The sequence below is a fragment of the Aspergillus saccharolyticus genome (assembly GCF_003184585.1).
Source record: "Aspergillus saccharolyticus JOP 1030-1 unplaced genomic scaffold BP01scaffold_1, whole genome shotgun sequence".
Taxonomy (NCBI): domain Eukaryota; kingdom Fungi; phylum Ascomycota; class Eurotiomycetes; order Eurotiales; family Aspergillaceae; genus Aspergillus; species Aspergillus saccharolyticus.
Window position 1 is genome coordinate 705,001 of NW_020290611.1, and position 27,432 is coordinate 732,432.

At 54.3% G+C, this 27,432-nt stretch overlaps 10 protein-coding genes across 10 annotated transcripts; 2 read left to right on the plus strand and 8 right to left on the minus strand.

Moving 5' to 3' along the window:
• Positions 1-238: 238 nt before the first annotated feature.
• Positions 239-2,544, minus strand: BP01DRAFT_5753 (S53 family peptidase). Its single transcript, XM_025579949.1, has 3 exons — positions 2,231-2,544; positions 1,177-2,153; positions 239-1,085 (listed from the first exon to the last, which is right to left on the minus strand). Exons 1-3 carry the CDS (start codon positions 2,340-2,342, stop codon positions 354-356), a joined length of 1,821 nt encoding a protein of 606 aa, XP_025435764.1. The 5' UTR covers positions 2,343-2,544; the 3' UTR covers positions 239-353.
• Positions 2,545-3,385: 841 nt separating this feature from the next.
• Positions 3,386-4,540, minus strand: BP01DRAFT_387937 (uncharacterized protein). The gene is made up of 2 exons (XM_025577784.1): positions 3,848-4,540; positions 3,386-3,794 (listed from the first exon to the last, which is right to left on the minus strand). The coding sequence occupies exons 1-2, from the start codon at positions 4,129-4,131 to the stop codon at positions 3,656-3,658; spliced, it is 423 nt and encodes a 140-aa protein (XP_025435765.1). The 5' UTR covers positions 4,132-4,540; the 3' UTR covers positions 3,386-3,655.
• BP01DRAFT_378395 (uncharacterized protein) lies at positions 4,260-6,522 on the minus strand (the record flags this gene model as incomplete). The annotated part of the gene is made up of 3 exons (XM_025577056.1): positions 4,260-4,540; positions 6,168-6,430; positions 6,515-6,522. The coding sequence occupies 3 exons, from the start codon at positions 6,520-6,522 to the stop codon at positions 4,260-4,262; spliced, it is 552 nt and encodes a 183-aa protein (XP_025435766.1).
• A 1,205-nt stretch (positions 6,523-7,727) lies between these two features.
• Positions 7,728-9,058, minus strand: BP01DRAFT_6057 (uncharacterized protein). The gene is made up of 2 exons (XM_025579967.1): positions 8,565-9,058; positions 7,728-8,508 (listed from the first exon to the last, which is right to left on the minus strand). Exons 1-2 carry the CDS (start codon positions 8,883-8,885, stop codon positions 7,885-7,887), a joined length of 945 nt encoding a protein of 314 aa, XP_025435767.1. The 5' UTR covers positions 8,886-9,058; the 3' UTR covers positions 7,728-7,884.
• A 3,487-nt stretch (positions 9,059-12,545) lies between these two features.
• On the minus strand, positions 12,546-14,136 carry BP01DRAFT_396490 (NmrA-like family protein; the record flags this gene model as incomplete). Its single annotated transcript, XM_025578474.1, has 2 exons — positions 12,546-13,749; positions 13,879-14,136. The coding sequence occupies 2 exons, from the start codon at positions 14,134-14,136 to the stop codon at positions 13,042-13,044; spliced, it is 966 nt and encodes a 321-aa protein (XP_025435768.1). The 3' UTR covers positions 12,546-13,041.
• Positions 14,137-16,599: 2,463 nt separating this feature from the next.
• BP01DRAFT_6611 (putative GPI anchored protein) lies at positions 16,600-17,531 on the minus strand. The gene is made up of 3 exons (XM_025580005.1): positions 17,041-17,531; positions 16,915-16,984; positions 16,600-16,849 (listed from the first exon to the last, which is right to left on the minus strand). Exons 1-3 carry the CDS (start codon positions 17,312-17,314, stop codon positions 16,732-16,734), a joined length of 462 nt encoding a protein of 153 aa, XP_025435769.1. The 5' UTR covers positions 17,315-17,531; the 3' UTR covers positions 16,600-16,731.
• A 1,883-nt stretch (positions 17,532-19,414) lies between these two features.
• On the plus strand, positions 19,415-21,140 carry BP01DRAFT_286100 (putative amino acid permease family protein; the record flags this gene model as incomplete). Its single annotated transcript, XM_025571457.1, has 2 exons — positions 19,415-19,568; positions 19,690-21,140. The coding sequence occupies 2 exons, from the start codon at positions 19,415-19,417 to the stop codon at positions 21,138-21,140; spliced, it is 1,605 nt and encodes a 534-aa protein (XP_025435770.1).
• Positions 21,141-21,978: 838 nt separating this feature from the next.
• On the minus strand, positions 21,979-23,063 carry BP01DRAFT_419914 (uncharacterized protein; the record flags this gene model as incomplete). Its single annotated transcript, XM_025579432.1, has 2 exons — positions 22,196-23,063; positions 21,979-22,015 (listed from the first exon to the last, which is right to left on the minus strand). The coding sequence occupies exons 1-2, from the start codon at positions 22,951-22,953 to the stop codon at positions 21,979-21,981; spliced, it is 795 nt and encodes a 264-aa protein (XP_025435771.1). The 5' UTR covers positions 22,954-23,063.
• A 535-nt stretch (positions 23,064-23,598) lies between these two features.
• On the minus strand, positions 23,599-25,384 carry BP01DRAFT_352338 (beta-lactamase/transpeptidase-like protein). The gene has a single exon (XM_025573915.1). It carries the CDS (start codon positions 25,356-25,358, stop codon positions 23,706-23,708), a length of 1,653 nt encoding a protein of 550 aa, XP_025435772.1. The 5' UTR covers positions 25,359-25,384; the 3' UTR covers positions 23,599-23,705.
• Positions 25,385-25,742: 358 nt separating this feature from the next.
• Positions 25,743-27,288, plus strand: BP01DRAFT_352339 (methionine synthase, vitamin-B12 independent). Its single transcript, XM_025573916.1, has one exon. It carries the CDS (start codon positions 26,051-26,053, stop codon positions 27,260-27,262), a length of 1,212 nt encoding a protein of 403 aa, XP_025435773.1. The 5' UTR covers positions 25,743-26,050; the 3' UTR covers positions 27,263-27,288.
• Positions 27,289-27,432: the final 144 nt, after the last annotated feature.

The following is a 27,432-nucleotide window of genomic DNA, read 5'->3' on the forward strand; positions in this document are numbered from 1 at the left end:
GATGATTGTCAGGCATGCATTGTCGCAGTCTGCTCAACATGGAATCGTAAACGAGGCCGAAGCTCGGAGTCGTACATGCGGGCTGAGTCAGCAGATGCCTGGTCATGTAGTTGCCATCATTTAAATGTGAGCTGGCAAGCAGGTGTCCTCAGTATGTGCTGGCCTGACAGGTTAAAAATAACTTCAAAGGTGTAATTGATTAAATTGTTAAGGTATCATGAATTGGCATCACTACTCACGTCGCAGACCGCATCGCGGACCATCAACGGAGAAGCACAGTCGGAAAGAGATCGGATATCTTCACCTCATACTTATGACACAATATGAACAAAGAAATTACAGTTTCCTGAGCATCAAGACTCCAGAGCGACCTCAAGGAGCTTTCCAAAGTCCGGCGATCCGAGCCCAGTCACGGGATCCCACCCGGTCGTAGCATTCCAACTCGCGAAAGGGACAACGGGACTGCCGTTGGGCGTGCCGCCGAACCGATTACGTCCGTCACACCCCAAACTACCGCCCTGGGTGATATCATTGAATCCATCCCCCTCCACGGCGGCGCTATAGAGCCATGGGTTCAGGAAGCCCAATACGGGCGATCCCGCCCGAAGTCTCGCGTCATTTAACAAAGCAACCAGGCCGGCAAAGGTCGGTGCGGAACAGCTGGTGCCGTCGAATTGTGCAAGGACGCCCTTGTCATAGACTGCGTAGTTGGTACCCTGAGTAGCCACATCGGGGAACGCACGACCCGAGCTATTAAAGAGGCCGGCGAATGTGGAGCCCAGGCTCGAAAGGTAATTGTCGACAGCCTCAGACTGGTAGGACGGTTGGTCCCAGTAGTCGGAAAAGCCGCCAGAGGAAAAATAAACGGCCTTCTCGGGAGAGGTCAATGTAGTGGCACCGACCGCGGTGACCCAGGGGCAAGCGGCAGGAAATTGAGGGGGGAAATGCGTGCGGTTGGTGCCGTCGTTCGTCACGCACGCAGCTCCGACACCCGAGTCGCCAGAGGAGAAGATTACCGAGACGCCGCGGCTACCAAGCTGGGCGATGAGGTTACAGACAGTCAGGGCGTAGGATTTGGGCACTGTCTATGGCAATATTTAGCTCTGAGCTTGCTCAAAAGATAAGTGAGGGATGCAGGTGTGAACCATGACAAAAGGGACAGAAAGGGCTTCGCACCTGTTCATCTTCACCGTATGAGGTCGAAATGACCTGAGGAAGCTGCGCGTCGGAAAGCTTGAGGACATTCTGGAAGAATTCAAGGTACGGCTCGTTACTATTGTCATTTGGATCAGGCGAGCTAAGATCCGGAACAAGCTGGCCTCGGCCACCGGTGCTGTATTCGGTTACTGGCAGTGGGGAGCTCATTCCAACAATGTATTGCAGGTCGAGGTTGGCTTCTCCGCTGTCCTTGATGGAATTCTGATCGTTGAGACCGCCATTGAACTTGACCACAGTGAAGTTCTGGCCTACGGCGGAGGGAGCAAGTTTCTGTTCGAACTTGGCAAGATCGTCGTACCGGGCATACTCTTCCAAGTAGCTCACAAATGCGACTTTGCTGCCAGACTTGGGATCAGCTTCGTAATCACCCACATTGTAAAGGTCCTTGAGGCAGTGCGGTGTGATCACGGAATCGCATTGCGAGGTGTTCTGGGCGCGCACGGCGGAAGCTAGAAACTGCTCGTCAACGTGCTTGGGTTTACTGCGCATGGTGGCTCTGTTTGGCTTGAGTTGGCCAAAGCGAGTAGTCGGTTGAATCATATTCACATGTGGCGTCACTGAATCAGGAATGGAATAGCTCAGGGTGCGCAGTCGTCGGATCTCCGTGGCCTCGTTGGTATACCACTTGAAGTCGGCATCTAGTAAGGAATTGGCATCGGCCACCGTCGTGCGGAAGTTGATCCAATCGGCATCCTGCTCAATATCACTGACTCCCGCTGACTCAAGCCACTCGCGAACCGAGGCGACGGCCTCGTCTGTAGGCAGAAGCATGCGTTTCATCTCATCGTGGGTGCGGAAATGTTTTCCATAGTTGGAGTGGCCTGGTGTGGACATGTCCAGGAGTGCCTGCTCAAACCCGGCAAGGTCATGCTGAGAGAGAGCAATCTGAAGGCGAAGAGACTCATTCTCGCTGGGGTTACCCGAGAATTTCCATCCTACATGGCAGGTGAATTGTGAGTTCCAAGTCATTTCACCCGGGCGTGTAGTCCCGGCGCGGGCCAGAATTGCTTACCTTGTGGGACACCAGCTAGCTTCTCAAAGACCTCCGCTGCCCCAAAAGATGGAACCAGCGCGAGGACTGCTAGCGATAGAGCTGCGCCATTGCTCAGGAGCGAGGGCAGCATGGTGAGAAGAGAGGAAGGGATGGATGAGCGCGATGCTAAAGGTGCACTTGATGAGAGAGGGGAGGAAGATGGGGTGTATTTATCTGGCTAGCACTTGTGCAACAGGGCGGAGAGGAGCTGCATCTCGCGTGATGTCTTGGGGGGAGAGAGGGGGAAGGTCGGATGCAATTGCGTCCAGTGATGCCTGGATGTGCATGCCGATTTCCCCCATTGGGGTAGATGATTGGCTCCGCATAGTGGATCTGAGGGACGGTGGAAGCATTTTTCAGAGCGGACGCCGTCGGAGAGGCGAAGCGAGGATTTCAGAACAGAGACAAGTCAAGGCCTGGGGGCTGGGAGGTAGCTTGGAAGTACTGGAAGTTAGGGGGAGGTGGAGGGGAGGTGGAAAGAATTGGGGGAAGATCGTCAGGGAGGAAAGCCAGGAATGGACGCTGATTTGTTTGTTTGTTTGTTCCCACGGGGTATGCCAAGCCTCAGGCACCCACCTTTCCCCTTCCGCTCCCCCCTCCCTTCCTTTCTGTTCCACTTTCCAATGTAACCTCATGCTATGAACGAAGAAGCACAGCGTCCTTCTCGGAGGATATTGGTCGTTATTACTGCGCGGCGAGCGAGGGTGCTCGTTGAGTGACCGGCCGTACGACTCGACCTCGAGTAACTGCGACTACTACTTACTCCAATGTTGCCAAGCAATTTATCTTGGTGCACCGCGGATGACAACCGGAGATCTACAGGGTCCACTTCAGGGGTGGGAAAATGCGCATGTGGCGATGCATGATCCAGCTGGTGCTTTCTTCTCCGCTTCGGAGTGAAGAATCACTTCTCTTAAACCACAATTGCACGACAAGCCGACCTCTGTCATTGGTCTCAAGCTGACCAGGATGATGTCAGTTTCAAGGTTGTCCCTGGAAAGTGCAGCAAGGGGCATGCGGGGGAGATCCAAGGGATGATGGTATTTGGAACACGAGGACAAGACATTGGTCGGCCTCTGACCCCATTGTTACCCAAAGGCAAGCGAACGTAAACACCTTAATCTCGCTTAATCCCGAGCAACCCGTGACATTTCTATGATATGAACTATCCCAGCATAAAGAGTCAATACTAGACTTGCAGTGGGAGACCGCCTAGAGGATACCTGACCATAACCGTAGAGATGAGGTCTTTCACATGGATCAGGCTGCATACGAGTTTCCGCTAGAAGAAAAACCCCTTCATCAATCCGAGAGATCATCTTCCACCGTTCGGTCGGCTGAATGGGAAAACCTCATCCATCGGGACAGTATCCCAAAACCTGCGCAACCTCGACGGAGTAGCCGTCAACAACCTCCTGAGGGTAAGCTAAATACTGCTTCTCGTCCTGGCGACACCACCCGGGAGTTGTAAGTGCCGCCAGGAGGAGGCGACATTTCGTCCTTGGTCGAGTTGAAACCCGCACCATGATACGTCGATCCAAGCCTCAACATGTACCGGTCAGCCAGTGGCTCGTTAGATGGAATGTATTATCGTACCAGATAAGAGCATCCCCCTTCTCCAATTCCGCCGGAACCGCCTCCTCAGGGTTTGGCTTACGATGGTCATCCCAGTGATTCGACCCGGGCACCACATTCGTCACGCCGTTGGCCTTGTACGACTTCGTACCCGCGAACTTGATCCCATTGTCCGTCTCGTATCGGGCAGGGTGTCGTGTATAATGGCACCGGTCGTCGCGATGGAGGCCCTGGGCTTTAGAGCCAGGGCCCAGGTAAAATGCCATCGAGTTCGTCAGCTGCGGGCGGGACACGATTATTCTCATCTCATCTCAGTGCCGCTGTGCGCGACGGTCGTGGTCTTTCCCGTCAGCAGGTCAACGACTTCTTCATAGAGCGGGTTTGTCAGAAGTTTTGTCGCAAAGGTGCGGCTTTTGCCGGCTCAACCGGCGACCTAGCGCGCGTTGGCCGAGAAGGCTCCGCCTGTGTGTCTCTTAGCGCGGATGCGGGGCTGTAATTCGTCCTGGACAGCGTCGAGGACGGAATGATTGACGATTTGTTCGACGATGAGGCCGCCTTCTCGGAGGAGGATCTCAAGGATGGTGGAGGCGGGGGTTGTCGCGGGGACCTGGGTGAGTCTGGGTTCGTGGGTTGGGAGAGGAATTGTGGCGGACAGCTGAGGCGAAGGAAGTGATTCGCTGTGGAACAGTGATCGGTGTAGCACCTCAAATGCACCTATTGTCATTGATGTTCAAAGCAGACAATCCCGCTTCTCGTTGCGAATACAGTACGATGCGCATAGACTGGGATAGCGGGCTGTCCGAATTAGGGCAAGCTAGCCGCGGCTATCGAAGCTTCCCCCGGGGTCGACCATCTTCTTGTCCCTCTCCAGATATCCCCGGCCTCCTCGTTATCACGAAGTAGAGGGTATTGCTTTCTGCTTAAAAGTATTAAAAAGTAAGAGAGACGAGGCTCATGTAAGGCATTAAACACCCACCAATACATTTCTTCACCAAGAGCCTCGAGAAGTCTGCCACCACGCCTACTACCGCCAAAGCTGTCGAGAACCCCGGAGGGACTGTCCTACAAATTCGCCCAGGAGTCGATCAACCACCCGATTATCGTGAGGTAGCCAAAGCGCTCTTGAAAGAGGCATCGTGCGTTGTCTTCTTGTTTGCTTCCAACAGAAAAGGAAAAGAGAGCACATAGCAACACTAGGGCAGCAACATTCACCACGCTGGCACGCGCTACCAAAGCATTTCATACCCCGTCCCGGCCGTGTCCGAGGCCTTCAACCGCGGCTCCCCCGGTTGTGGGCATGTAGACGGAACAGATCCGATCAAGTTACTGGGCAGGGAGGCGGATCCGTTTGGGTATGATGACGTTCAAGGAAAAGTTGTTGTTGAGGCGTGAGGAGGTGGGATGAGACATAGAACGAGTGGTATATGGCATCATCCCGGGAGATGAAGATTGAAAATAGTCCGAGTTTCTGAGACAAATAAATTGCATTGGCGTCAGTTCCCTTGGCCTCCGATAATTTGACGCTCTATAAGAATTTGAACGCAAATCTCCATCATATCATGTCTTTTTCCTGTTTTAGCCTTGTATTCTTGCTCCGCTCGGTAAGTTCAAGGGGTACAGGCCTAAGGAGCCAACCGACCAAAGGCCTTCGCAGGTCATGACGTGATGTTGGATAACCAATTAGAAGGGTGCTGCTGCTGACTGCTTCCTAGCGACAGTCTGAAAGGGTACCTACCTACTCCTATTCAGCTTCTTTGGCTCTGTCTTCGAGCAGATGTTCAGGGGGGGTACCTGCGGTGTAGTGTCCGCGCATGGTCAGGGTGATATTTGGTGTCTGTCTCCGTCTCCTACCACGATAATATACATTACATCAAATCAATCACTAGTCATCGTCAGTAGTATCAATGTGGAAGCAGTTTTCTGCTAGGCTTGTGGTAGCCTAGGGAGGCACAGGAACGACAATAATGCGTCGGAAAAGAATGTGCCACTTTCAATATCAGCACCATCTCATCCAAGAGATGCAGCGTGGGTAGACAGGATGAGTGTAAGTAGGTGGAGTGCAGCGGACTAGACAGCTGCGAGTGACCCGTGGAAACAGCACGCGCGAGGAGGCCGTTCTTGAGAATCCATTCGTACTTGTCTTCTGCGGTCACGTTATGTTTTCCTGCTTCGACTATGCCATGCCCAGACCGCGCCACCGCTCTCCAGAATGAAAGAAAGAACAACTTGAAGTAGGTACGAGCTTGAGGGATCCAGCCGCCAACACTGAGTAGCCATGCAAAGCTCCATCGACAGGAACAACCACATCCTAATATCCTGACCCAATGTTTCTAAGCCTCACGCTTCGACTTCTTCCCCAACACCGCCTCAGCCTCAGTCAACTTCCTCTCCAGTTGGCTCCGATGTACCTCACGAGCTTCGCGCCCGTAGAACGGCGGGTAGTATGGATCTTCAGAGGCCGGGGCCTCCAAGTACCGCCGAAGCATCACGCTCACCGTCACCTGTTTCAGGACGGATGATGATAACGACAAGGGATCGCTGATGGTCCCCGTAGTCGCCATCGACGGTGCTGTCTTCGTCTCCGAGAAATTTGCTTCGATAGTCCTGAGGGGCATAGGGCCCATTTAGTCAGATACCCTCCGCAGCCTCCAACTTGGTGAGATCCAGAGAGCAAGAAGGGGGACCTACTCGGGCATATTCACTGCTTCTGTCTTGGACGGGTAAGTGAGCAGATCGATGAGGCCTGAAGGTCGGAGGGAGGGGGCGCAAGAGCTGTTTTGGGTGATCTTCGTCCTGTGAACTGCTTTCCAGCTGTGCAAACACCTGATGAGTTGCTAGACTCCGGATAGCAGAAGCAAAGCAAGGGAAGTCACAACGCGCGCTGCCTCTGTGACGAAATGACAGCATCCCCCCCTTAAGTCTCCTATATATATACCCACTACTCCCAAGCTCATGCAAAAGACAACAACAAACAAAACGCAAAGCCGATAGATTCGACCAGACACGCGGAAAGCCTCACGATTCCCGGTGAGGGTCTAGATCTAGATGTAAAAAGCAGCCATCCTGAGTAGCCTCGTGTTTACGTCAACCTGCCGCCAGAGCAGGCAGCAGTCGCATCGCATCGCAGAGCAAAGCAATGAAGGGCGATCGAGAAGATCCCAGGCACGGTGTGTATGTGTGCTTGTGCCGGCGGCTTCTGTGTCTGCAGATTACAAGCGCAGGATTTACATCACAGTGTATGGATGCTTGCTCGTTCCTGGCGGTTGGGTTGATAGCACGGCCGATCTTGCATGCATGTTGATGTGCTCAAGTAGTCTTACGCGGTGTGGGAGATGAGTATGACGGGGTCCAGACCCGGGCGGACGTTGGAAAAGGCATCACGAGGTGGACGATGTTTAGGCGTAGCTGCGGCCTCAAGGATTCTGTATTTCGGGTTTGGTGGTGAGCAGGGTGTACAGATGAAGAAGGTTGGAGAGGGAACCTTGAAAACTAAAAACTTGGGGGAGAAGTCTAGAACTTATGCGTAATATAGATGCCAGGCCTTGGGGAGGGGTCTAGATTCAGGAGTGAGAATCTGGACCGGTCGGAGGTTCGTGAGGAAGTGAGTGGGGTTTGTGTTGGGTCAGTCGAACCGCTGGACCACCGCCTGTCAACTAAGGGGACAGACGGACGGGAACGGGAGAGTTGGCAATGGATGATGGAGAGACGAATGCTTGGGTATCGCTGGGCGGGGTTGGCGGTGTGACCAGGTCACTCCGGACAGGATGATTCTCAATGAAAGCATACAAAAACAATAATCTACCAGGAACACCAAATAGTATCAAGAGAGAGGATAAGATTAATTCGTGATGATGACTTTTATCCCGGGTATATCAAGACTCCATCCAAACCAAGCCGTTCCATATTCGCCATCCACGACAGGAGAGGGGTCTCAGACCCAAGATAAAAAATGGGTTATCCACACAAAGGGGGCAGGTTCATAATTATAGTATACAAGAAATTCGTGACGGTCATAACAGAGGAAGAAGGAAGCCTCACTGGCGAGGACGGAGGAGGAATCACGCATGAAAGGCTTCGGTTCCCTTGCTGTGTCGCCACATCCCATTGGGGACCATATTTTGTTTCATCATGGTCAGCTCCTTCTGAAGAGCCTTGTTCTCCTCCTGCAATTCCTGCATAAAGGCAATTGCATTGGTGAGAATCTCGGATTTCTTCAGCGACGCCGATCCGCCCTTGGTCGGCTTCTGGATGCCACCGCTCATCGCCTTCTCCAAGGCCACGAACTTGGCGTTCATGTTGGTGCGATACCGCTTCTCGATGATGTTGTGGGCGGCCCGCTTGGCGGCGTTCCGGCCCGTTGCCGTGTTGGTAGGGCCTGCGCTGGCATTCGAGTCGCCGGACATGCTGCGAGTCGTCTTGCGGCCGGTGGTGACCGGGGATGAAGGAGTGGGGAGAGGGGACACGCTGGCAGCGGGGTAGTCCTGCGGTGTAATTTCCGGACTGGACGACCATCTCGTCACCATATCGTCACGGACCTTCTGCTGCCGGGTTGCGGTCGCAGTCTTGCGGCGGCCGGCACTCTTGACAGTTCTCGACGCAGGCTTGGCCAGCTCCATGGGCATTGAGTCCAGAGCGGAGACACGGCAGGTGGGAGACCAGGACTGATCGTCACTTTCGAGGTCCTGGGAATAGAATGTTAGTTATATTTCAGTACAAATTTCGGGAGACGACAACATACGGAAGAGAGAGAGCCGCAGGAAGCAGCATCTTCGCCGGAGTGGTTGGAGATGGTGAAGCCACTGATATCCGGGGGTGGGGCGAAGAAGTCGGTTGGGAAATCCTTGGGATCCAAGGTCATCATATCATTTAATGGGAAAGTCTCGGGCATCATGGTGTTCAAGGAGAAGAGATCGATAGCGCTGTCGTAGTTCCAGTTGGCCGACAATGGGTCGGGGCCCTTGGGGAACGAGTCGTTGGGACGAGACAGTGGACTCGGTTGACTCAAGAACATTCGTTCGTCCTCCGGTAATGTGAAAGTATCGGCTCTGGTGTATGCCATTGTTGGATGTCTTCGCTGGGATAGAAGACAGTAATTGCAAGGAAGAGTGGTGTTTTCAAAGTCGACCGTGATGGATAAATATCAAGGTCGAGGGGCGGATATTTGATTGTTGATTGAGATGTAGAGGGTAGGAAGCTTCTGAATATAGAACCATGGATCTGAAGGATCGTGGACAGAGAGGCGCTCGGGGAGGGGCTCTATATAAAGGCAGACGGAGAATTTCAGGAGAAGCCGGTATTGGAAACCGATCCCTAGACCTACCGAAGCCAATGATGTAATGGCAGGTCAAAAGAACCACAACAATGGCATAAAATTAATTAGGGGAAAAATTATACTAAGAAAAAAAATTAATTATGATGAGAAAATGGAATGGGGGGAAAGAGAGAACGAGGCAAAGCGAAAGGCTGTGAGTGACCAGTCCTGTCAAACCGATTATTGCACAGGGCCGGTGAAGCACAGCCGAGATCACCCCAGCCGGATGCAGAGCATCCATTCTTCCAGACTGTGTGAACCTGACTGCCTTTGACTCGGCCGGCTCCGAAAGACAGCCGTCCGTCGGATCCTCCATTGAGAAGCAAGGCAAAGTTCAGCAGTACCTCACTCGGCAGGGTATCCTCCATATTCAACTGAGGTCACTGGCACGGATTTCCGCTGACTTGAGAAACCAGCCTGGCAGACGGACGGCGGCAATGGCCGCCGTCACGCTGAAGACGGGAGGCAAATCGATAATACTGCTTGTGCCTGCATGACAACTACGACTGTACTGTAATTATGTGTGGTGTGTGTACACTGCCTGACCTTACCTTAACTTACCTCATCAACCTTTTGCCTCTGTCTCTGCTTTGTGTGGAGGAGGGGGGAAAAGAAGGAGAGGGGATCGGGTGCAAGTGGATCGATCGATGATGCACAACCGTTGAAACTTCTCAGCTCCAAGTGGGCAACCCAGGGGAATCTAGACCTGATTGGTATCCATGGAAAAGCTCGGGTGGACCCGTGATCTCCAGAAGAGGAAAGGCGTCTCTGCCAAGTCGTCCGGCGGCCGAGTCTCGGACCCGAACAATCGGCCGGAGGAGTCCATGGGGCTGCCAAAAGCTGGTTGGAACTGTTTCAACATCCTTCCTCAACACAGTATCAGAGAGGCAGTTTCTGAGCCTGCATCGGCGGAATTGATTTTTTCCCCGGCCTGGGATGTCTTGGATCGATGCAAATCGTGTCTCTTGCCTCTTTGAGATGATTTTTTCCGTTACCTTACTCAGTATTGCAACAAAGTCAATCAGATGCAGAGTCTTTTCTTCATTCCGACTGTTCGGCAGTTGACATGGGGAATCATGGAAGACTGCACGTCTTGTCTCAGGAGTCAAGCACGCTCCGTGTGAAAATTGGCCGCAAGCATCCGTTACTCTTGGCCCTACGCGCAAGGGTTGTAGTACTGTCGTACGTACTCTCTCTCAGGCCGGATGGCAAGGCGATCTGTCCCAAGCAGAGGGGTTGAAAACCACGACTAATCCGAAACTTCCTCGTACCTCGCTTTGTTCGCCTACACGAGTCGGAAACCGATCTGTATCATATTGGCCAGATAATATATCGTTGTGTCCACCAATAGTGAGGCTACCATTGACAATTCGCCCCTGCAGTGCCCTCTGCCCCTAGCCTGGTGCCCAACAGGCCAGCAAGGTACTGCTGCCTCGGTAGCAGTGACTGATTGTACTTTCTGATTATTATCTACTGCACGTTTATTGACTCGTGAGTCGTCCATCAATGCCGTTCAAAGAGCCAAATCTCTACTCTATAGCAAACGATGCAATACCTCGCCTAAGACGTGATATTTCTCGGCCCTGTGCACAAGCGAATCAGACCCGAGATGATTGAGCATAAATTTACGAGCGGCCATCGACTCCCTGATTTAGATCACGGGGCACACAGACCAAGGCAAGTGGATCGGCAACCGTCCGGGTGGAGCGAGTCTAGAGTCTAGACAAGATGACGGCTGCCAATATGACCAGCATATTATGCATGCCTTTAAAACAAACACACACACACACACACACGCACACACAAATGTGTGTACGTATCAAACAAATAATGGTTGAGGCGGACTCCGCGGACGATTCGCAGGCTTGTTGCACGTATTGATTGCGATGCCCTCGTCCAGTGTCTTTGTTGCCATTCATGTGTTTCGTATGCAGTGACATAACCATATCCAGCCTAATGGTGCTTGTGGGTGTCAGAGCGGATTACAGTGACGTCTCGGAAGTCCCGTGTCGGAAAATATTACCCCTCCTACCAGATCCTGACTAGAGGAGACAGCATTGGCTCCATACCCTGGGCAAAGGTACCGACTCCCGGTTGCTACATGCATCGAATTCGTCACGTTCGACAGTTCCAGCATCACTCCCGAGAACCACCAACTCGGCATGGGCCATACAAAAAAATGAGACAGAAGAAAAAAAACAGGATTAAATAAGCTAAACAAGCGAGCTACCTCACTAAACCCAGAGCGACGAAGCAGTCGGCATCGAAAAATCTCCGACGTGCTAGTGCTACCGTATCTACAGTTTTACACTATGACCCCGGTGTGAACGGACGCTAGTAAATTTTTCGGCTTCAGCACTGGAGAAATAACCTTGTCGAGTAAGGTTCAGGTCCCTCGCCCGCGGGAGCGCCAGACTAGTACACAGTACCTAGTAGACTAGTAGACTAGTAGTAGTAGTGGTCCAGGCGGGCCGGATGCCGGATCCCAAGGGTTTGTTGCGATGCCACCCAGTGGTGTGATCCGGCATCTTCAGAACCCTTGACAGCTTCAGAGCTTGCCTTCGTTAGTCTCCGACCTGCCCCTCTCCCTCCCGCAAAATCTGGAACATGAGACCTTCCCAACAGGAGTAGAAGCGTCATTATTTTCGTCGCTCTTCGGAAGAAACCGTCAAGAGATCTCACACTTGGCTTTAAGCTGACACCCAGTCGAGTATTTTCCGAGAAGGCGTGACTGCGGTGGTTTCCGTGTCGACCGCAGCTGACTAGATATCATGTTCTTCGGTTCAGGTGCTTCCGGCACACGAGATGGTCATGATATGGGGGAAAGATTGTTTTAGAGCATAATATCAGTCTCCTTGAGGATGCTGATAACTACTTTGCACGGAGTGTCCCTTCGCATGAAGCTCGGCTACGTCAGCCCCTTCAGGCTTCAGCCCTATGCCTCGTCAACCACCAGTCAGATACGACACAAATGGTCTCTCAAGATTTATGCGTTGCATTATGATTGATCCATGCTATCTGAGACCCTTTAGCGGCACAGGACAAGGTTAGACTTTAGCTTCACAACACCAGCCCAGAAGGGTAACCCCGCAGCAGCCACCCGGATGTGCTCTTTGGCTGATCTTATTGCCGTCTTCCATGAGATCACTGCCAGCTGCAAGATCACCGCCAGGAGATCGATCTCGAGATCTTAGCAATGTTTCTGTCGAGAACGTCTTTTGAGGTCGGTCTGCACTGTGACCAGCAGAGTGCTTCGAGTGCGTTCTCAACTTGGGTGCAATCCGCCCGTGCTTGCATCCTTCCCCGAAATTCCCAGAAGCTCTAATGAGGGTAGGTGCAGTATCGACCCCTCCAGCCTCAACCGTCATCGAGTTTCACAAGCACTGACCATTGCCCAATCTAGACACGAGCCGGACCGGGCCTGCGTCCGTCTTGTTGGCAATCTGCCGTGCAGGTCAGCGCACCCCGGATCCTCGACCTCCCGACGGCTGATGTTGACGTGGGGCGAATGCCGTGCAAGACAAGCTGAGTTGGTCAGATCCTGCCCGCCGGAAGAGATTATTCCCGCTCACGGCAGAGACGAGCGGTTGGTGTTTGCGGGGGAGGGGCCGTTTGGCAGCCCAGCCAGAACAAAGTCACGAGCCCACCTGGGTATTCCCGCCCGGTCAGCCTGATAAACTCTGTATCCTGTCTGCAGGGTCAAGTGCCGACCGAGAGGAATATCGGCAAGTGGCATCGGCGCCCTCGGGTACCTAGTTACTGTAGCGATGGAGGGCCCGACGGCCACCCACCGTCTACCCCGCCATGCGCAATCCGACTTGCGTCACCATCTCTTCTCATATGCAAAAGCACAATCTCAATTTTCTCGAAAACACCTATCAAAACAGTTGCGACCAGCTATCTATTATCCACTAGAGTCATACAACGCCTGGATGGTCGTCTCATAGCTCTCCGGCTCACGGCCCAAGATCTGGCCCAGCAGCGGGGATACCACCGCCGTTTCCCCGCGCCGGATCGCATCCCACGCCGTCGCCCACTCCCTCGTCAGATCAATCCCATGATAAAAGAACTTCTTCCCATGCTGCGGCAGCTTCACAAAATCTTCCACGGGAACAGTTCGGATGGCGAGGGGTCTCCCGCACACCCGACCCAGGATCTCCACCGTCTCCCGGAGCGAGATCTCCCTCGGACCAGACAGCAACAGCACGCGGTTCACATACGCAAACCCGCGCTGGTCCCTAGCGTAGTCAGCAATCAGTCGTGCGGTGGCCTCGCCTAGCTCGTCCCGCTTCACCCAGGTCACCCCCGGCCCGTCGCCGGGGTGCGGGATCAGCACCTCGTTTGTGGTGGGGGGGTGGTGCAGATCCAGCCAGCTGGTGTAGATCGGGAACGACTCGGCGTAGATTCCCTCCCGCACCGCGGTGTAGGTCATTTGGTTGTGCGGCCCGGAAGATGACTCCTGCAGCTCGGCCAGATACCGTTCCGTTTTCAGGTGTGCGCCCATCACGTGCGCGACGCTGGTCTTCGCGAGGTCGCCCGCAAAGCCCAGGGAGGAGTAGAAGATGTGCTTGACGCCGCTGCGGCGGGCGGCGTCGATAGCATGCTTGTGTGCCTGTTGATTGTATCTTGATGTTAACTCACTTTTTGTGATTGTGAAGTGAACCCCGCGGGATCCGTAGACTGTGTAAGCATTGCCGTGCGGTATACACCCCGTAGTGACAATGGAGGAGCAAGGACATACCTCAAAGCGAAACTGAATCTCAATCGATGCATACGAGACCAGAAATAGCACATCCACCCCGTCAAATACCCGGTCCAGCGTGGCGGGCTCCTCGTAGTCGGCCCGACGGACGGTGGCCCCCGCACGAGCCAGCTCCGCCAGCGCGTCGGGCTTCCGGGCCACGAGGACCAGGTCGGAGGCCGGGACCAGCTTGACCAGGTGCTTGATCGTGCTGGTGCCAAGGGCGCCGGCGGCGGGGAAGACGCAGATTTGAGGCATTTGACCTGCTATGTACAGTAACTCAAGTACTTCCCAGAGGGAAGTGAATGCAATGACGTAAGGGGTGCGGGTGGCCGGTGGAAGGGGTGATTGAGAGAGGACTGAGGTGAGGGCGTGAGGAATGAGGAGGATGACCGAGTTTGTAGTTGTGTCTCTGCTGGGTGGCTTATACCTGACGCCTGACTGCTCTTTACCACTGTCTGAACAGTTTGTCTGTCCTCTTTTGTCCTTATATCGGGTGCCAAGGTGGGGATTTCTGTTGATCCACCGCGCTTACAAATCAGGTCACCTTGGGGATGCGTTGTAGCTTTTTGCAATACCTTCTTTGATCTATTCGAGTTCAGATTTCTTTTGTGCTTATAGTATTTTATCTCGTTCAATCGGACGAGGTTTGGGGTCTGTGGATCATCATGGTGTGCTCTATCGGAACGGCGGGCGGAAGATATATTGTAGATACAACCCCAGTATGGATTAACAACAGCATGCTCATATGATCACTCATCGATTGTTCATAGTTTGCAAGAACACAGCAACGAGAGAGGAGCTTCGACCCAGCGGGAGACAGTTTCTAAAGGCAAAGTTCATCATAAGAATATAAGAGATATAAGTTTCTGATATCTACTTTGTAGCGCCATGAAAATCCCAGGATTATCTTGGTATAGATGGGTAACATACGCAGTTCTCGCGTCCTTAATCATTGCACTTAGGACACTCCGCTGCCTCAACAACCGAGCCCCACAGCTTTCTACGGTGTTCCATGTCCTCGAGAATCTGTACCATCATACCGCTGGTTGTGCAACAATGATGCTAGCATGAAGTTATGCATACAGCCGCGGCAGAAATATCTGGACGCGCAGAAGGCGGTAAGTATGCCACTGCACCGGATCCCGTGATGTCTTGGCATCTACCACCCATCCGCCCGCCGATGACGCTAGACCTAAAGGGGTCGGTCCTTCGACAAGGTGGTCCATGGTTCGGCGGATGATCGATCTGGGGTGGATTCTCTTTGTCGGACGGTGAATACAGTACTTTGTGCCTTATTTTGGGTGATTTGTGAAACCCCTGTCGGCAAGCTTATGTGTAAACCCGATGCCGGTCTGTTCTGGTTCTGCGTGTTTGGTGAGTGAGCATAGCTTACGGTCTCACTCTGGGGCACTGTAATGACCCAGAGTGGGATTAACCAAGAAACAAAGCTCATCAAGCTATCATTGCCCACAGTTCCGATGCATCCCATGAGTCAGTCCTTACTGTGGATCCACTGAGTCTGACTGATCATTCTGACTGCCTGAGGCAGAGGATTCGTAAGGCTTACTGGCCTTACAGGCTTTTTATTGAGTAAATCACGAGAGATTATCGCTAGCTATACTCCGTTCTGATGTTGAGTTTGAAGACAGGGGACGAAACTATCAGCTCTTTGTATAGTAGTAGATTGGGGTACTATCGTATATAACTCACTCTTTTCGATGGTAGACGTGAACTGAGAGCAACAGCCTTCAAGTTAAGGTAACCTATCACTCATATGAACGCACAACCACGAACCTCAAACTCACCTATCCAGCTAGCTCAATATCTTCTTCAGTAACTTATCCAACAACCAACAATACCATCATCTCTGCCATACAACCTATAGCCCTACCCTCCCCCGGACCCCTTGCCCCCCTGCAGCACCAAAACAACTAATCCCCCTAAACTCCCCTCTGCTACCCAAAAGTCACCCCTTCCCAGATACGCTACACTCACGAACCAAACCCACACCGCCATAAATACCCACAAACTCCCTCAACAATATCCGCACCTCCCGGAGGTGCCATGCCAGCGTAACAACCCGATCATACGATCTCCCCCTCGACGGGCTCCGCCCGTACCCCCTGCTCCTCTTGGCTCTATATACCACGTTGTCATTTTGTGCAGCACGGATTAGGGAGTGACACTGTTGCCCGGGGCTTAGGCTACCAGCATAAGTCCTGACATGGGGGATAGCGCGGGATTGGTGGAGGGAGATGTGTATATAGAGTGGGGCGATCAGGACAGATGCGATCGGGATGCGATCGCTAGTTTGCAAAGGGGGAGCAAACGGGCTGTAGGGCGGATGAGCTTGTCTTGTTTAGTGGTGTCTGGGTGGTCAGATTGCTGCTCTTTAGATGGTGGGTTGTCGGGGTTCAGTGGGCCTGGGATTGGGGCTTAGTCTGTAGGCGAGGTGATGAGTTGGTTATTGGTTTATGAGTCGTGAGCTTATTAGTACTACCTCTGGATCGAGGGAGTGCGTCACTTGGGGCATGTATGGGGAATTGCTCAAGTTGAATAAGAGGTAGATGGTTGTAGGGGGGCTAACTAGAGCAGATACCAAGAAGCGGCGACTGCGAGTCTAACAAGGATCATCATCTCCTGGGCGTGCGAAGGGGTATATCCGCGCTAGTGGGAGATTGGGTTTGCGCTGGTGCAGTGGGGGAAGATACTGAGGCAGATGAGAGTGAGGTGGGAGGTCGGTGGTCGATAGTATCACAGTGGTCGTTTGTTCCGCGGAGGTTCGAGTAGAGGTTTTCGGACAACCTGCGGCTGGTCAAGGCGAGTGCGGATGTCGTAGGCGACGTGGACTTAGTGGAGGACATCGACGTAAGCGTCGTTGCGACAGAGACGTTGGGTGTCGAGTCGCTCAAGGTGACGGTGCTGTAGGAGGTGTGGACGGTGGACGCGTAGCCTCGCCGGTGTAGCCCTTAGATGATTTGTAAGTGATGTCCTTCCAGATCGTCAAAGACATATGAGCCAAGCCCAACTAACAAGATTATCACAGCCCATCCAATGAACACATTACCCTTGAACTGGCACTGTAAGCCCAGGTCCCATCCGACTTGTCGCAGGGTCAGTCTTGCAAGTGCTTGCAAGAGGAAGACGTGCAGGACCTACATCCACCTTGATCTAAGCCACCGCAGTTCCAGGAACACACCTCCCTACAACATCTTCCTACCATACACCTGCTGCCATTCAAGCAGACTTCTCTCTTCTCGAAGATTTCGCCTCGAGTTTCGAAATAGTGGGCGGGTGGTTGATTGTGGCTGCGCATAGAGCGATCTTGGTTGACATCAAGAATATGCTTCTGACAAGGACTGGCAACATCGATGAAGATTCGAGGCTCGCGCATATATTGACAGTATATGCTAAGTCTATCTACAACTGTCATAGCTGGTCCGTGTCACGAATCACAATGCCGTCTCGTAATTTCGGACTTGGCAGTATTGATCAATGCATCAATACGGCGATGGCGATGGGCTTGCATATTGGGGTCGTCAGAATATCTATGTTCTGTTCATATACGCCGAGGTCTAACAGCCGACAAAAGGATGTGTGAGGCGTGAAAAGTTGGCACTGGGTGTTCGGGGCATGTGGCTTGGGCGAAGCGGAATGGGGTGGATTTAGACGGAGATGCGAGGGAAGGGAGTAGCCCGACCTATCATGATACCTACTGTGGTTCATACAATGGTGTGCCTGAAGGTATGACTCACACCAGGTAATAAACACCTGGTGGGAGCTTGACGGGACTTCCTTTCCTCGGTGTTGTTGATCATGGATCCATCCTAGCGGTAGTATGTTCTGGTCTAACTCGAGCACGTTGGTTCACGCCGTATCTCGGCCACTGTAGAACATGCAGTCAACACAGACAGTCACTCGGACGACACTGCCAGAAATATCAAGCTGTGCGAACATTTCCCTTGAAGGCGGATCAAACATCAAAGTCAACTTCAACTCGGATTGGCGATCTAAATGCCGCATGTCATGAAAAGGCAAAAAACGAGAGGATAATGTTTCCACACATGGTATGGTTGTAGGCAAGAATATCGCTCAAATATCCCTCAGCAAGCTGTGCAGAGGTCGACGGATTAGCCGAGCTTTTATCCAGCCTCAAACTAACGGACTACTAGTCCCTCTCCTCCTACGGCCAACAATAAGATAGGGCGATTATTTTTCCTGCTATCTTCGGTGTTTTGGACCTATCATGCAGCTTCTTTGTGCTGCAACCTACATGCGCCCTTCCGGTGTCGGACAGGGCCGTGTCCCTGACGGTTCCAATCGTCACTTTAGGGCAACCCCGCATTTTCTCCCTGCTATGCCCGGATTGAGGGCTATAGAGTTTGGGCTTGCTACAGCCCCGGTTTCACAGCGAGATTCAGATATCCCGATGCATTGTGGACTGTTGCGTGGGATGATAACCTCTCAGGCCGGAAGAATGGCTTCTGAGCCATCCGGGATCTCCTACGATCATGAGCAGAATGCGATCAACCCACTTATGTCATGGGTCTGCTGGACACGGATATAACTAGGTATGGGTCACGGGGAGATAACAATCGCCATGGATGCGATCGACAATCGGTTCCCCGGACGCACTTATCGCCACCGCATGCACCTGCCCAATCGGGTCTAAGAGATGATCGCGGGAATGGATGGTTCTCTGCTGCATCCGTCAAGATCGAATCTGGGCGGATGACAGCTACGCAGCACTGGATATACTGTACCATGTATCTGGAAAGGGCTGACGTCGTTTGTTTACTGCGGAAGAGCAAGTGCTGCTGTGATGTCATGGGGGTCACCGTCGGGCAGGTGAACCGGGGCTGTATGTACCAGCAACGCAATTGTCCACCCTCTCGTCTACTACAATCGAGTTGTCTACAAATCCACGGAGTACATGTCTGCATAACAGCAGCAAGCACGGTCAACGTTGGAGAGAAAAAAGGTGGATTTGGTCGAACACTGAACAAAAGCTGCCAACCCCACTTGGGAAGTCCTGCCGAGCCTTACTGTAAGTTTAAGCAAATCGCAAGCGCCCCCGCAAATCCTTGAACCGAGCAAGAGAGAGAAAAAAAAAAAATTCGCTTATCACCAACTTATCTTCGATCTGTCCACTCACAAAGATTTGAGTTATGACCAATTACTCAATTCATTGATTATCTTCCACCCCCTCTTCTTATTTTGTCAGACTTTGATAACCCTCTTTCCCTTTCCCTTACTTACTCATTGTTGTCTGTGCTGCTGGGCCCCAGAATGCTTGTGCCGTGAGGGGGAAACAACCCGAGGACTGCCACTTCACTGCTGCTGCGCCTTTGCTTGGTTCATATATCAAGCACCCCTCAAAGCACCCCCCCCAACAGAGTTACAAACTTGCCTCAGCAGCAGAAAATGGACAGTTGTTTTAACTGTCTTTCTCCCGAATCAACAACTGCACTCCCTGTCGGTTCCACCTGAGATCTTTACTGTGTATTTTGTGTGAATTCATCCCCCTTCCCGGATGGACGTGGAAAACCCCGACACTCTCAAACCGATCGACTCGGGCGACCAAAGTGCCCAAGATGCGCACGATTTGGCGGCCATGGGCCATGACCAGGTCCTGACCCGCAAGTTCGATATCTGGAGCATGCTGTCGCTTGCCTTTTGTGTTTTAGGTGAGTGTTTCATCGGCCTCCAATGTGGCCGCCGTCCGTGTTTTTCCGCCCGAGACCCGCTCGCTCGCTTCAACGCTTAGCCGAGAGATGGAGGCCGGCTGACACCTGAGGCATCGTGCAGGCACCTATTCGACCTTTGCCCAGGATCTCGACAGCGGACTCACCAATGGAGGGCCGATCGCCATCCTTTGGGGTCTGGTCCTGGTGACCGCATGCAATCTCTGCGTTGCCGTCTCCCTCGGGGAGCTGACCAGCAGCATGCCCACCGCGCTGGGCCAGGCCTACTGGGTGTTCCGCCTGTGGGAGACCCCGCTGGGCCGCTTTGCCTCCTACATGTGTGCCTGGATTAACACCTTTGGGTGGTGGACCCTGACGGCCTCGCAGGTGGCGTTCATGACGGAGTTCCTGCTGGGGATGAAAGTGCTGTTTGATAACTCGTGGGGCGGGGCGGGCACCGGGTGGCTGGAGTTTGTCGTGTATATCGGGTGTGTGCTGCTGCTGACGGTGATCAACCTGCTCGGGTGTCGCAAGGAGAAGGCCCTGCCCTGGTTGAACAACTTTGTCGGCGTCTGGTTCACGGCGCTGTTTGTGATCCTCTCGCTGGCGCTGCTCATCTCGGTCGGAGTCCGGAAGGGGCTTTCCTTCCAGCCGGCGTCCTTCGTGTTCGGGGCGTGGATGAACGAGACCGGCTGGGACGACGGGGTGGTGTGGTTCATCGGACTGGTGCAGGCGGCCTACGGGCTGACCGCCTTCGACGCGGTCATCCACATGGTGGAGGAGATCCCGGCGCCGCGGCGTAACGCCCCCCGCGTGATCTGGCTGTCGGTGCTGATGGGGGCGATCACGGGATTCATCTTCATGGTGGTGTGCTTGTTCTCGATCCAGGACGTGGACGGGGTGATCAACTCCGCGACGGGCCTACCGTTCATGGAGCTGATGCTCGAGACGGTCGGACTGGAGGGTGGCGCCACCTTGCTGGCGCTGTTCATCTTCAACGGCCTCGGCCAGGGCATCAGCATCCTGACAACCGCCTCCCGACTGACGTGGGGCTTCGCGCGCGACGGTGGCCTTCCCTGGAGCGGGTATCTGGGGCATGTCGACCCGGTGTGGAAGGTGCCGGCGCGCGCGCTGTGGTTCCAGGGGGTGCTCATCGCGTTGGTGGGCGTGCTCTACCTCTTCGCCAACACCGTGCTGCAGGCCATCCTGAGCGTCAGCACCATCGCCCTGACCATCTCCTATGGCCTGCCCATCGCTGCCTTGCTGATCGTCGGCCGCGACAAGCTCCCGCCCGGCGAGTTCCACCTCGGCCGCTGGGGCGCACCGATCAATTGGATCAGTGTGATCTATTGTGTGGTCACGACGATTTTCTTTCTCTTCCCGGGCGCCCCCAATCCCTCCGCAAGCGATATGAACTGGGCGATTGCTGTGTTTGGGGTGATGCTTGTGGTGGCGGTGGGGTTCTGGTTCATCCAGGGAAGACACACGTACCTGAAGACTGAGGATGCAATCGCGACGATGGTCCAGGCGCAGCAGTTGGAGGTGGATCCTGCTGCTGAACCGGAGAAGAAGTGAGGGTTGGGTGTTGTATATAGTTTTGGAGGAGCCGACCGTGAACATAATGTGTATATTGTCGATTGTTCTGTTGTGTCTATATTTGGGGATTGTCTATATGCAGATGAATGTCCATACTACTATCGAGCGCAATATGCAGAGCAAGGTTGAATGTCTATACTCAGTTTGATAGTTCTTTCCAGCCGATCAACCTCGTAGATGCTAGATAGTAGTACACAGTGTGGCTGTCCCAGCGAGCTCTCGCAAGCGAGGCAGCCGTGGTCCCGCAGAGTTCCCCTCTACTGTAGTTAACCCTGTTGCACACCCCTTCGATGGAGGTGTACCGTACCCGGCAACCTCCCCTCTGAAAAACCCCAACACAGGCTGAATCATCCCGTCCAGCCCTGTCACTCCGATACGAGCTCCTATGACATAGGGAGTAAGATAGGTAGTCCCCTCGGAAATACCGAAGCAAGCAATCACGGGAAGCTTTTCATGGTCCCCCGGTTTTCCCTTCTCTGGATCTGGAACATGTGGAGAGGGGGGGGGGGGCGTCGGGATGACGCGGTGCTGGACCAGAGTACTGTACTTTTGCGCGTGATGCATGAAGTCAGAACCACCCATGAGCATGGATAAGACTCCCACAGTAACTTTCGTGATAAGCTACAGCTAACTACCCCACGGTGGATGGGAGGTGTGTGGGTCAGTGGTGTGGGCTGTGTGGGCTGTGTGGGCTGAGGACGTCATAGCATTGGCATTTTATCTTCTTCTCGGTTAAATCAATCATTCCAATCATTGGATTCTACGTAAGTTACGGTGGTTAGGTGAGAGATGGGTGGATATTTTCTTTAGCTGGTAGCTAAATGTTCGCGAATTGTAACTGTTCCTCTGATTTACTGGTCATAATAAGTTAGCTATTATACTACGGTATACATTGAATACTCTATCAAGAATGCAGCAAACCTCTCCCCCCCCCCCCACCTAAAAAAAAATTCGGCCGTTAAATCCGAAACCTTGGCCCTCCCCCCTGCGTCCTAAGATGCGCCACATCCACCAACCGCCCCAAAATCACATACTCGAGCTTCAACTTAATACTATACGCCAACGCCTTGAAGGTAACCTGGAAGGTAAAATATCCCGCATACTGAATCGCGACCACCGAAACATCCAGCACCACAATCGCCACATTCACCACCAGCAACTGCGATAACAGACGCCGCGAACGACTCCCACCCCCAGCATCCAACTTGAGCAGCCGCGCCGTCTCGAAGATATACACCCCGGACAGGACCAACTCCTGCAGGCAGAACCAGACCACCTGGATGCGTTCAATGACGCCGAACCCCAAGGTCACCGACGGGGAGTGCGGGAGGGCGTTGGTCGCGAACTCGAGGGCGGTGGCGCTACTATGCAGCAGCAGCCCGTCGAGGACGATGAGCCAGAACAGCGCGTGCAGGAAGCGCGGCGCGTTGTGGAGGACCAGGTGCAGGCGCGACCAGAGCACAAGGGACTGGCCGGTGACCATGCCGGCCCAGCCGAGGTCGGACAGGGCGATCTCCAGGTAGAAGTGCGTGGCCGTGAGATCGAACATCTTGAGGAGGTAGCCCAGGCCGAAGGGGATGATGGAGAGGGAGGCGACCAGGAGACTCCAGAAGTAAGGGCCCTCGTAGCGTTTGAAGGTGTTGAAGCACAGCACCACGAGTTCGAGGGCATTGCACCACGCCAGCGCGATCAGGATGGGGAAGACATATTCCTCGACGCGAGGGTTGCCGAGAGGTCGCTCGAGACCGGTCGTATCGTTGTTGCTCGTGTTGCCGGGGAGGAAGCGCGGCATGCGTGGTGCAGGGGAGGCATATAGTTGTGGGCGGAAGTCAGGGGTGTGCTGGACTGCATCTGCACGAGGGGAAGGGTGAGGATTAGGACGGAGGAAGAAGCTGGGGAAGGATCAGGGTGGAATATGTGCCAGACGCCCAGACGGAGGAAGTGCAGGGGATAAGTGGATGTGAGCGGTTGGGATCGATTGGACGAGAGTCAGGACCGGGCACGGCCGAGCCTCGAGGTGCGTCATGCAAACTGAAAAAAAGCAGGCCTCGCGGTCAGCCTCCTGGCTATTGGCTGGAGATAAGGTACCATCTTCAAGCCTCCCGTCCACTGTGGAGTGGGCCACCCAATCGATGTCTCTTTTGCATGCAGTCCTTGTGCACCACAAGAGATATAGTAAGCTGCATTAAGGATGGCATTAGGGAGCACGTGAGGCTTTCTGTCTCAGGCAGAGATGACATCCCAGCGTGCGATAACTAGATAATAGATTTACCACTTACCACTTATCTCAGGCTTGTAAGTGCTTCAAATCCAGGCTGTGAGCTAACATCAGCCGAAATCTGTAATGCCCCGCTTACCACAAGATCACGACTATGTCCAAAGTACGATACGAAGCACCCTATGCTCTCAGCATCATAATCACGGTTGAACACGATAGAACAGTGATATCACGGCGACAAGATTTGATCTCTAGCAGACACATCGTTTTTTTTTTACTTATTCGATGAAGCGGAACTCGTAACTGTCCACACCATGGGCTCTCTCTTATATATCCTCTAAGTGGATGGCAGACTTGAGCTTGACGAACTCCACCCGCCTCGCCAGCCAACATCCCATCGTGAACCCCTCGACAGCACCATCCTCACCACGGCGAAACACCACCGTCCAGTCCCCAGGGGCAGGCGCATCGAGCCCGCGCGGACAGGTCAGCACCCAAACGTCATCCCCGACGTACCGCATGACTGTCGCGGTTCCCCTGCCGAGATACCCATCGAACTCGCCGTACAGCAGACCCGCCTCGCCCCAGCAGTGAAACACCGAGTCCACCTCCTCGCACCGATAATCGCCGGTGAGCGAGGCGTCCTGGAAGCTCGACGGCCGGGACACCAGCCGTCGCGCCTCGAGCTTCCTGTTCTCCTTGATGCGGTGCACGTGCAGGACATCCCCGTCGATCCTCGCCTTCATCCACGCCGTTTCGCCGTGGGAGGGGTCCGTCAAGCGGAGAGTTTCATCGGCACCCGCATAGGCCAGAACCAGCTGACCGCGTTTGGAGCCTGGGCGCACGCGGACCACCAGCTGCGTGTCACGGTCCAGGAAACTCCCCTCCCACGCGGGAGTCGGCTCGACGATGGGAGACTCCGGCGCCGACTTCTGCAGAAGAGCCTGGAAGGCATATTCCACCGCCGGGCCCACGGAGGCCTCGTGGTTTAACAGGACGATCACCGAGATGCCCGCCTCCGGCGCATGGCGGCGATGACTGCGCCATCCGCGCAAAGCCCCAGAGTGTCCGACCGTGTGCACCCCGTCCGCAAACTCATGGATCAGTCCGAAATGGTACATTGCCGGGGTGGTGCCGTCTGCAAATGTGGTCGGCTTGCTCGCTGCTCGGGCATACCAATTATCGGGGCCCTCTGCGTACAAGCGATGCAGATGCGTCTCCCAGGCGATCATGTCCTTTAACGAAGCCACCAGTCCGGCATCGCCGGACCACTCCATGTTATTGACAGCCGCCACGTACCCCGTCTGCTCGGTCCCCTCGTACCCGATGCATGGCCCGGGGAGCGTGGCGTTACTCGGCCAGAGGACCGCTGTGTCCATCCCCGCGGGCGCCAGCACCCGTTCTCGGAGCAACCCACCCAGCTCGCCGCCTGCAACCCGTTCGATCACCCGCCCCAACACGTGAAAGTTGACATTGCAGTACGAGTACTCTGTCCCTGGGGCAAACTGGAAGGACTTTGTTCTCGTCAGCATGGGCGCATATTGGCGAGCGAGCCGGAACTCGCCCTCGGGCTCCGCGCCCCACAGGGCCGTCATCGCCCAGTAGTCCCGGAGGCCGGATTGCATGTCACACAGGTGCTGGACGCTCAGCTCCGGGTGTGCGGCAAAAATGTCCGGGTGCAGCGTCTCGCGCAGCTTGTCCTCGAATTGAGCGTCGATGTCCGTGCCTCTAGCTGTCATCGCGGGCGTGGGGTTCTGTTTGAGGTCCAGTAGCAGCGCGCAGATGAATTGCTTGGTGATGGAGCAGATGGGCATCCGCGTGTCAGGGTCCATGTGGATGCGCTTGGCGACGTCTGCGTAGCCCCAGACGCGTTGGCCGAGGAGCTTTCCGTTTTGGAGGATGGCGAGGGCGCCGCCGGGGCCGCTGTAGCGGAGGGGGAGGGTTTCGAGAACCTGATCGATGGAGTCCTGGGTGATCATTTTGAAGAAGCTGTGGTGGTGTGGAAGATACAGGAAAGAGAGGTGGGTGAGCGAGGGGTAATGTGGTCTTATCACCCCACGGTGTGTGCTTACTTTCACCTGTGCGTCCGACGCTAGGAAACAATCCCGTCGGACCCCCGCTGCTGGGCACAAGATTGGTTGGTGCTTGATGTCAGCCCATCTGACTGATACACCCTGCACTGGATACTCAGAATACTGGATCCTCAGAATCCTTGAAGATATCATCTAGTATACCATGGCACAGTTCATAGAGATCCTGGATTCGGACTGATGGCCAGGTGCGAAAGGAGTCACGGTCCCAACTGGTCCCATTCGGGCTTCCTTTAGGGACGGTGTAAGCCCTAAGGCTTATTCCCGTAATGTCAAACTGGACGCTACCCTCAACCGTGGACAACCTGGCTGTCGGAGTTCTGGCTCCAATAGACCAGCTGCTGCCATTTTGTGTGATATGGACGGCTTATAACCAAACTCCAGTGCTGGAAATGATTTTATCCGCAGCGACTCCGCACCTGCTTCTCCGCACGTCTGACCCCCGGCTCTCGGCCCCTCAAACGTCAGCTTCTTCTATACTGTAAGCCCCCACCTTGCGGTGACAGGAAGTCATCAATCTTGGAACCACTATCCAGACACTTTCACACAGTAAAGAAACGCACGCACGCATCATCTACACCATGGCGCCCCCATTCCGTGCAGAGCAAATTGGATCTCTCCTCCGACCCGACGAACTCATCGCCGCACGCACCGCCGCAGGACAGACCGTGTCATACAGCACAGAGCCCATCCCTGAGGAACTCCAGAAGCTCACGGAGAAATCGATTGCCCAAGTGGTCGAGCAGCAACTGGACCGCAACGTCCGGCCCATCATGTCCGGGGAGTTTGAGCGCAGCATCTACTACGCCGGCTTCTTCGAGCACCTCGAGGGCACCCGGATCGTCGAGGTGCCAGTTCCCGCGGGGCTACGCAACGGACTACCTGTATTGCACGTCATGGCTCGCCTGGGAATGACCATGCGCGAGGCAGTCATTGCAGTTGGCAAGATCCGCTATGTCCGCAGCCCCTACCTGGCGGACTGGGAGTACCTGCGGAGCCTGATGCCATCGCCGGCCCAGTGGAAAGAGTGCAAGTTCACCCTACCGCCAATCACCTGGCAGCACCTGCAGTTGCGCGCCGGCACGGCTTTCACCTCTAGCAGCCCCTACACAACCGACAAGGAGTACTTCGCCGATCTGGCGCAGGCGTTCGCCCAGGAGCTCCGCACCCTGTACGATGCGGGCTTGCGGTCCGTGCAGGTGGACGACCCGCAGTTGCTGTATTTCCTGACGGACGAGTTCCGCGCAGGCTGTCGGGCGGATGGCCTAAATCCGGACGAGTTGCTGGACCTGTACATCTGGGCGCACAACGAGTGTCTGCGCGGTCGGCCGGCGGATCTGCACGTGGGGATCCATCTCTGTCGCGGCAACATGCCACAATCCACTCACATTGTCAGCGGATCCTACGAGCAAATCGCGCAGCGTCTGTTCACGGGGTTGGACTTTGACACTTTCTACCTAGAGTACGATACTGAGCGAGCGGGCGACTTCCAGCCGCTGCGCCATCTGCCTGTGGGCAAGAACGCGGTGCTGGGAGTGGTCTCGACCAAGGACCCGGCCCTCGAGGATCTGGACGAGCTCGAGAACCGCGTGTACGAGGCAGCAGATGTGATTGCTCAGGGTCAATACCGCAGTCGGCAGGAGGTTCTTAATAGCACGTTGGGGGTGAGTCCGCAATGTGGTTTCTCGAGTGTTGGTCGCGGTCGCGGCATTGGGATGACGGAAGGGAAGATGTGGGAGAAACTGCAGCTCGTGCAGAGACTAGCCGAGAGGGTTTGGGGACGGACCGTGTGAATAGTTACTAGTGTTCTGCATCTCGGTTCCAGGTTTTCCGTGCAGTGCATAAGCTGCTAATGAGTCAGGGGATGAAGAAGAGTGCATGTGTGCAAATAACGAAGCACTGATGGATTCCTGCAGGCTCTGGTGCCTGCATTAGGATCCACTTCCCGTCTTGGAATGTCCTC

Coding starts and splice junctions, on each gene's coding strand:
- BP01DRAFT_352339 (XM_025573916.1), top strand. CDS start 26,051: ATGGCGCCCCCATTCCGTGCAGAGCAAATTGGATCTCTCCTCCGACCC.
- BP01DRAFT_387937 (XM_025577784.1), bottom strand. CDS start 4,131: ATGAGAATAATCGTGTCCCGCCCGCAGCTGACGAACTCGATGGCATTT. Junction 3,795..3,847: donor AAGGGGGATGCTCTTATCTG/GTACGATAATAC, acceptor GTACATGTTGAG/GCTTGGATCGACGTATCATG.
- BP01DRAFT_6057 (XM_025579967.1), bottom strand. CDS start 8,885: ATGGCATACACCAGAGCCGATACTTTCACATTACCGGAGGACGAACGA. Junction 8,509..8,564: donor CCTGCGGCTCTCTCTCTTCC/GTATGTTGTCGT, acceptor TTCTATTCCCAG/GACCTCGAAAGTGACGATCA.
- BP01DRAFT_5753 (XM_025579949.1), bottom strand. CDS start 2,342: ATGCTGCCCTCGCTCCTGAGCAATGGCGCAGCTCTATCGCTAGCAGTC. Junction 2,154..2,230: donor GCTAGCTGGTGTCCCACAAG/GTAAGCAATTCT, acceptor CCTGCCATGTAG/GATGGAAATTCTCGGGTAAC. Junction 1,086..1,176: donor CATACGGTGAAGATGAACAG/GTGCGAAGCCCT, acceptor ATATTGCCATAG/ACAGTGCCCAAATCCTACGC.
- BP01DRAFT_352338 (XM_025573915.1), bottom strand. CDS start 25,358: ATGATCACCCAGGACTCCATCGATCAGGTTCTCGAAACCCTCCCCCTC.
- BP01DRAFT_6611 (XM_025580005.1), bottom strand. CDS start 17,314: ATGACAGTTGTAGATAGACTTAGCATATACTGTCAATATATGCGCGAG. Junction 16,985..17,040: donor TGGCTTAGATCAAGGTGGAT/GTAGGTCCTGCA, acceptor CCCTGCGACAAG/TCGGATGGGACCTGGGCTTA. Junction 16,850..16,914: donor GGATGGGCTGTGATAATCTT/GTTAGTTGGGCT, acceptor AAATCATCTAAG/GGCTACACCGGCGAGGCTAC.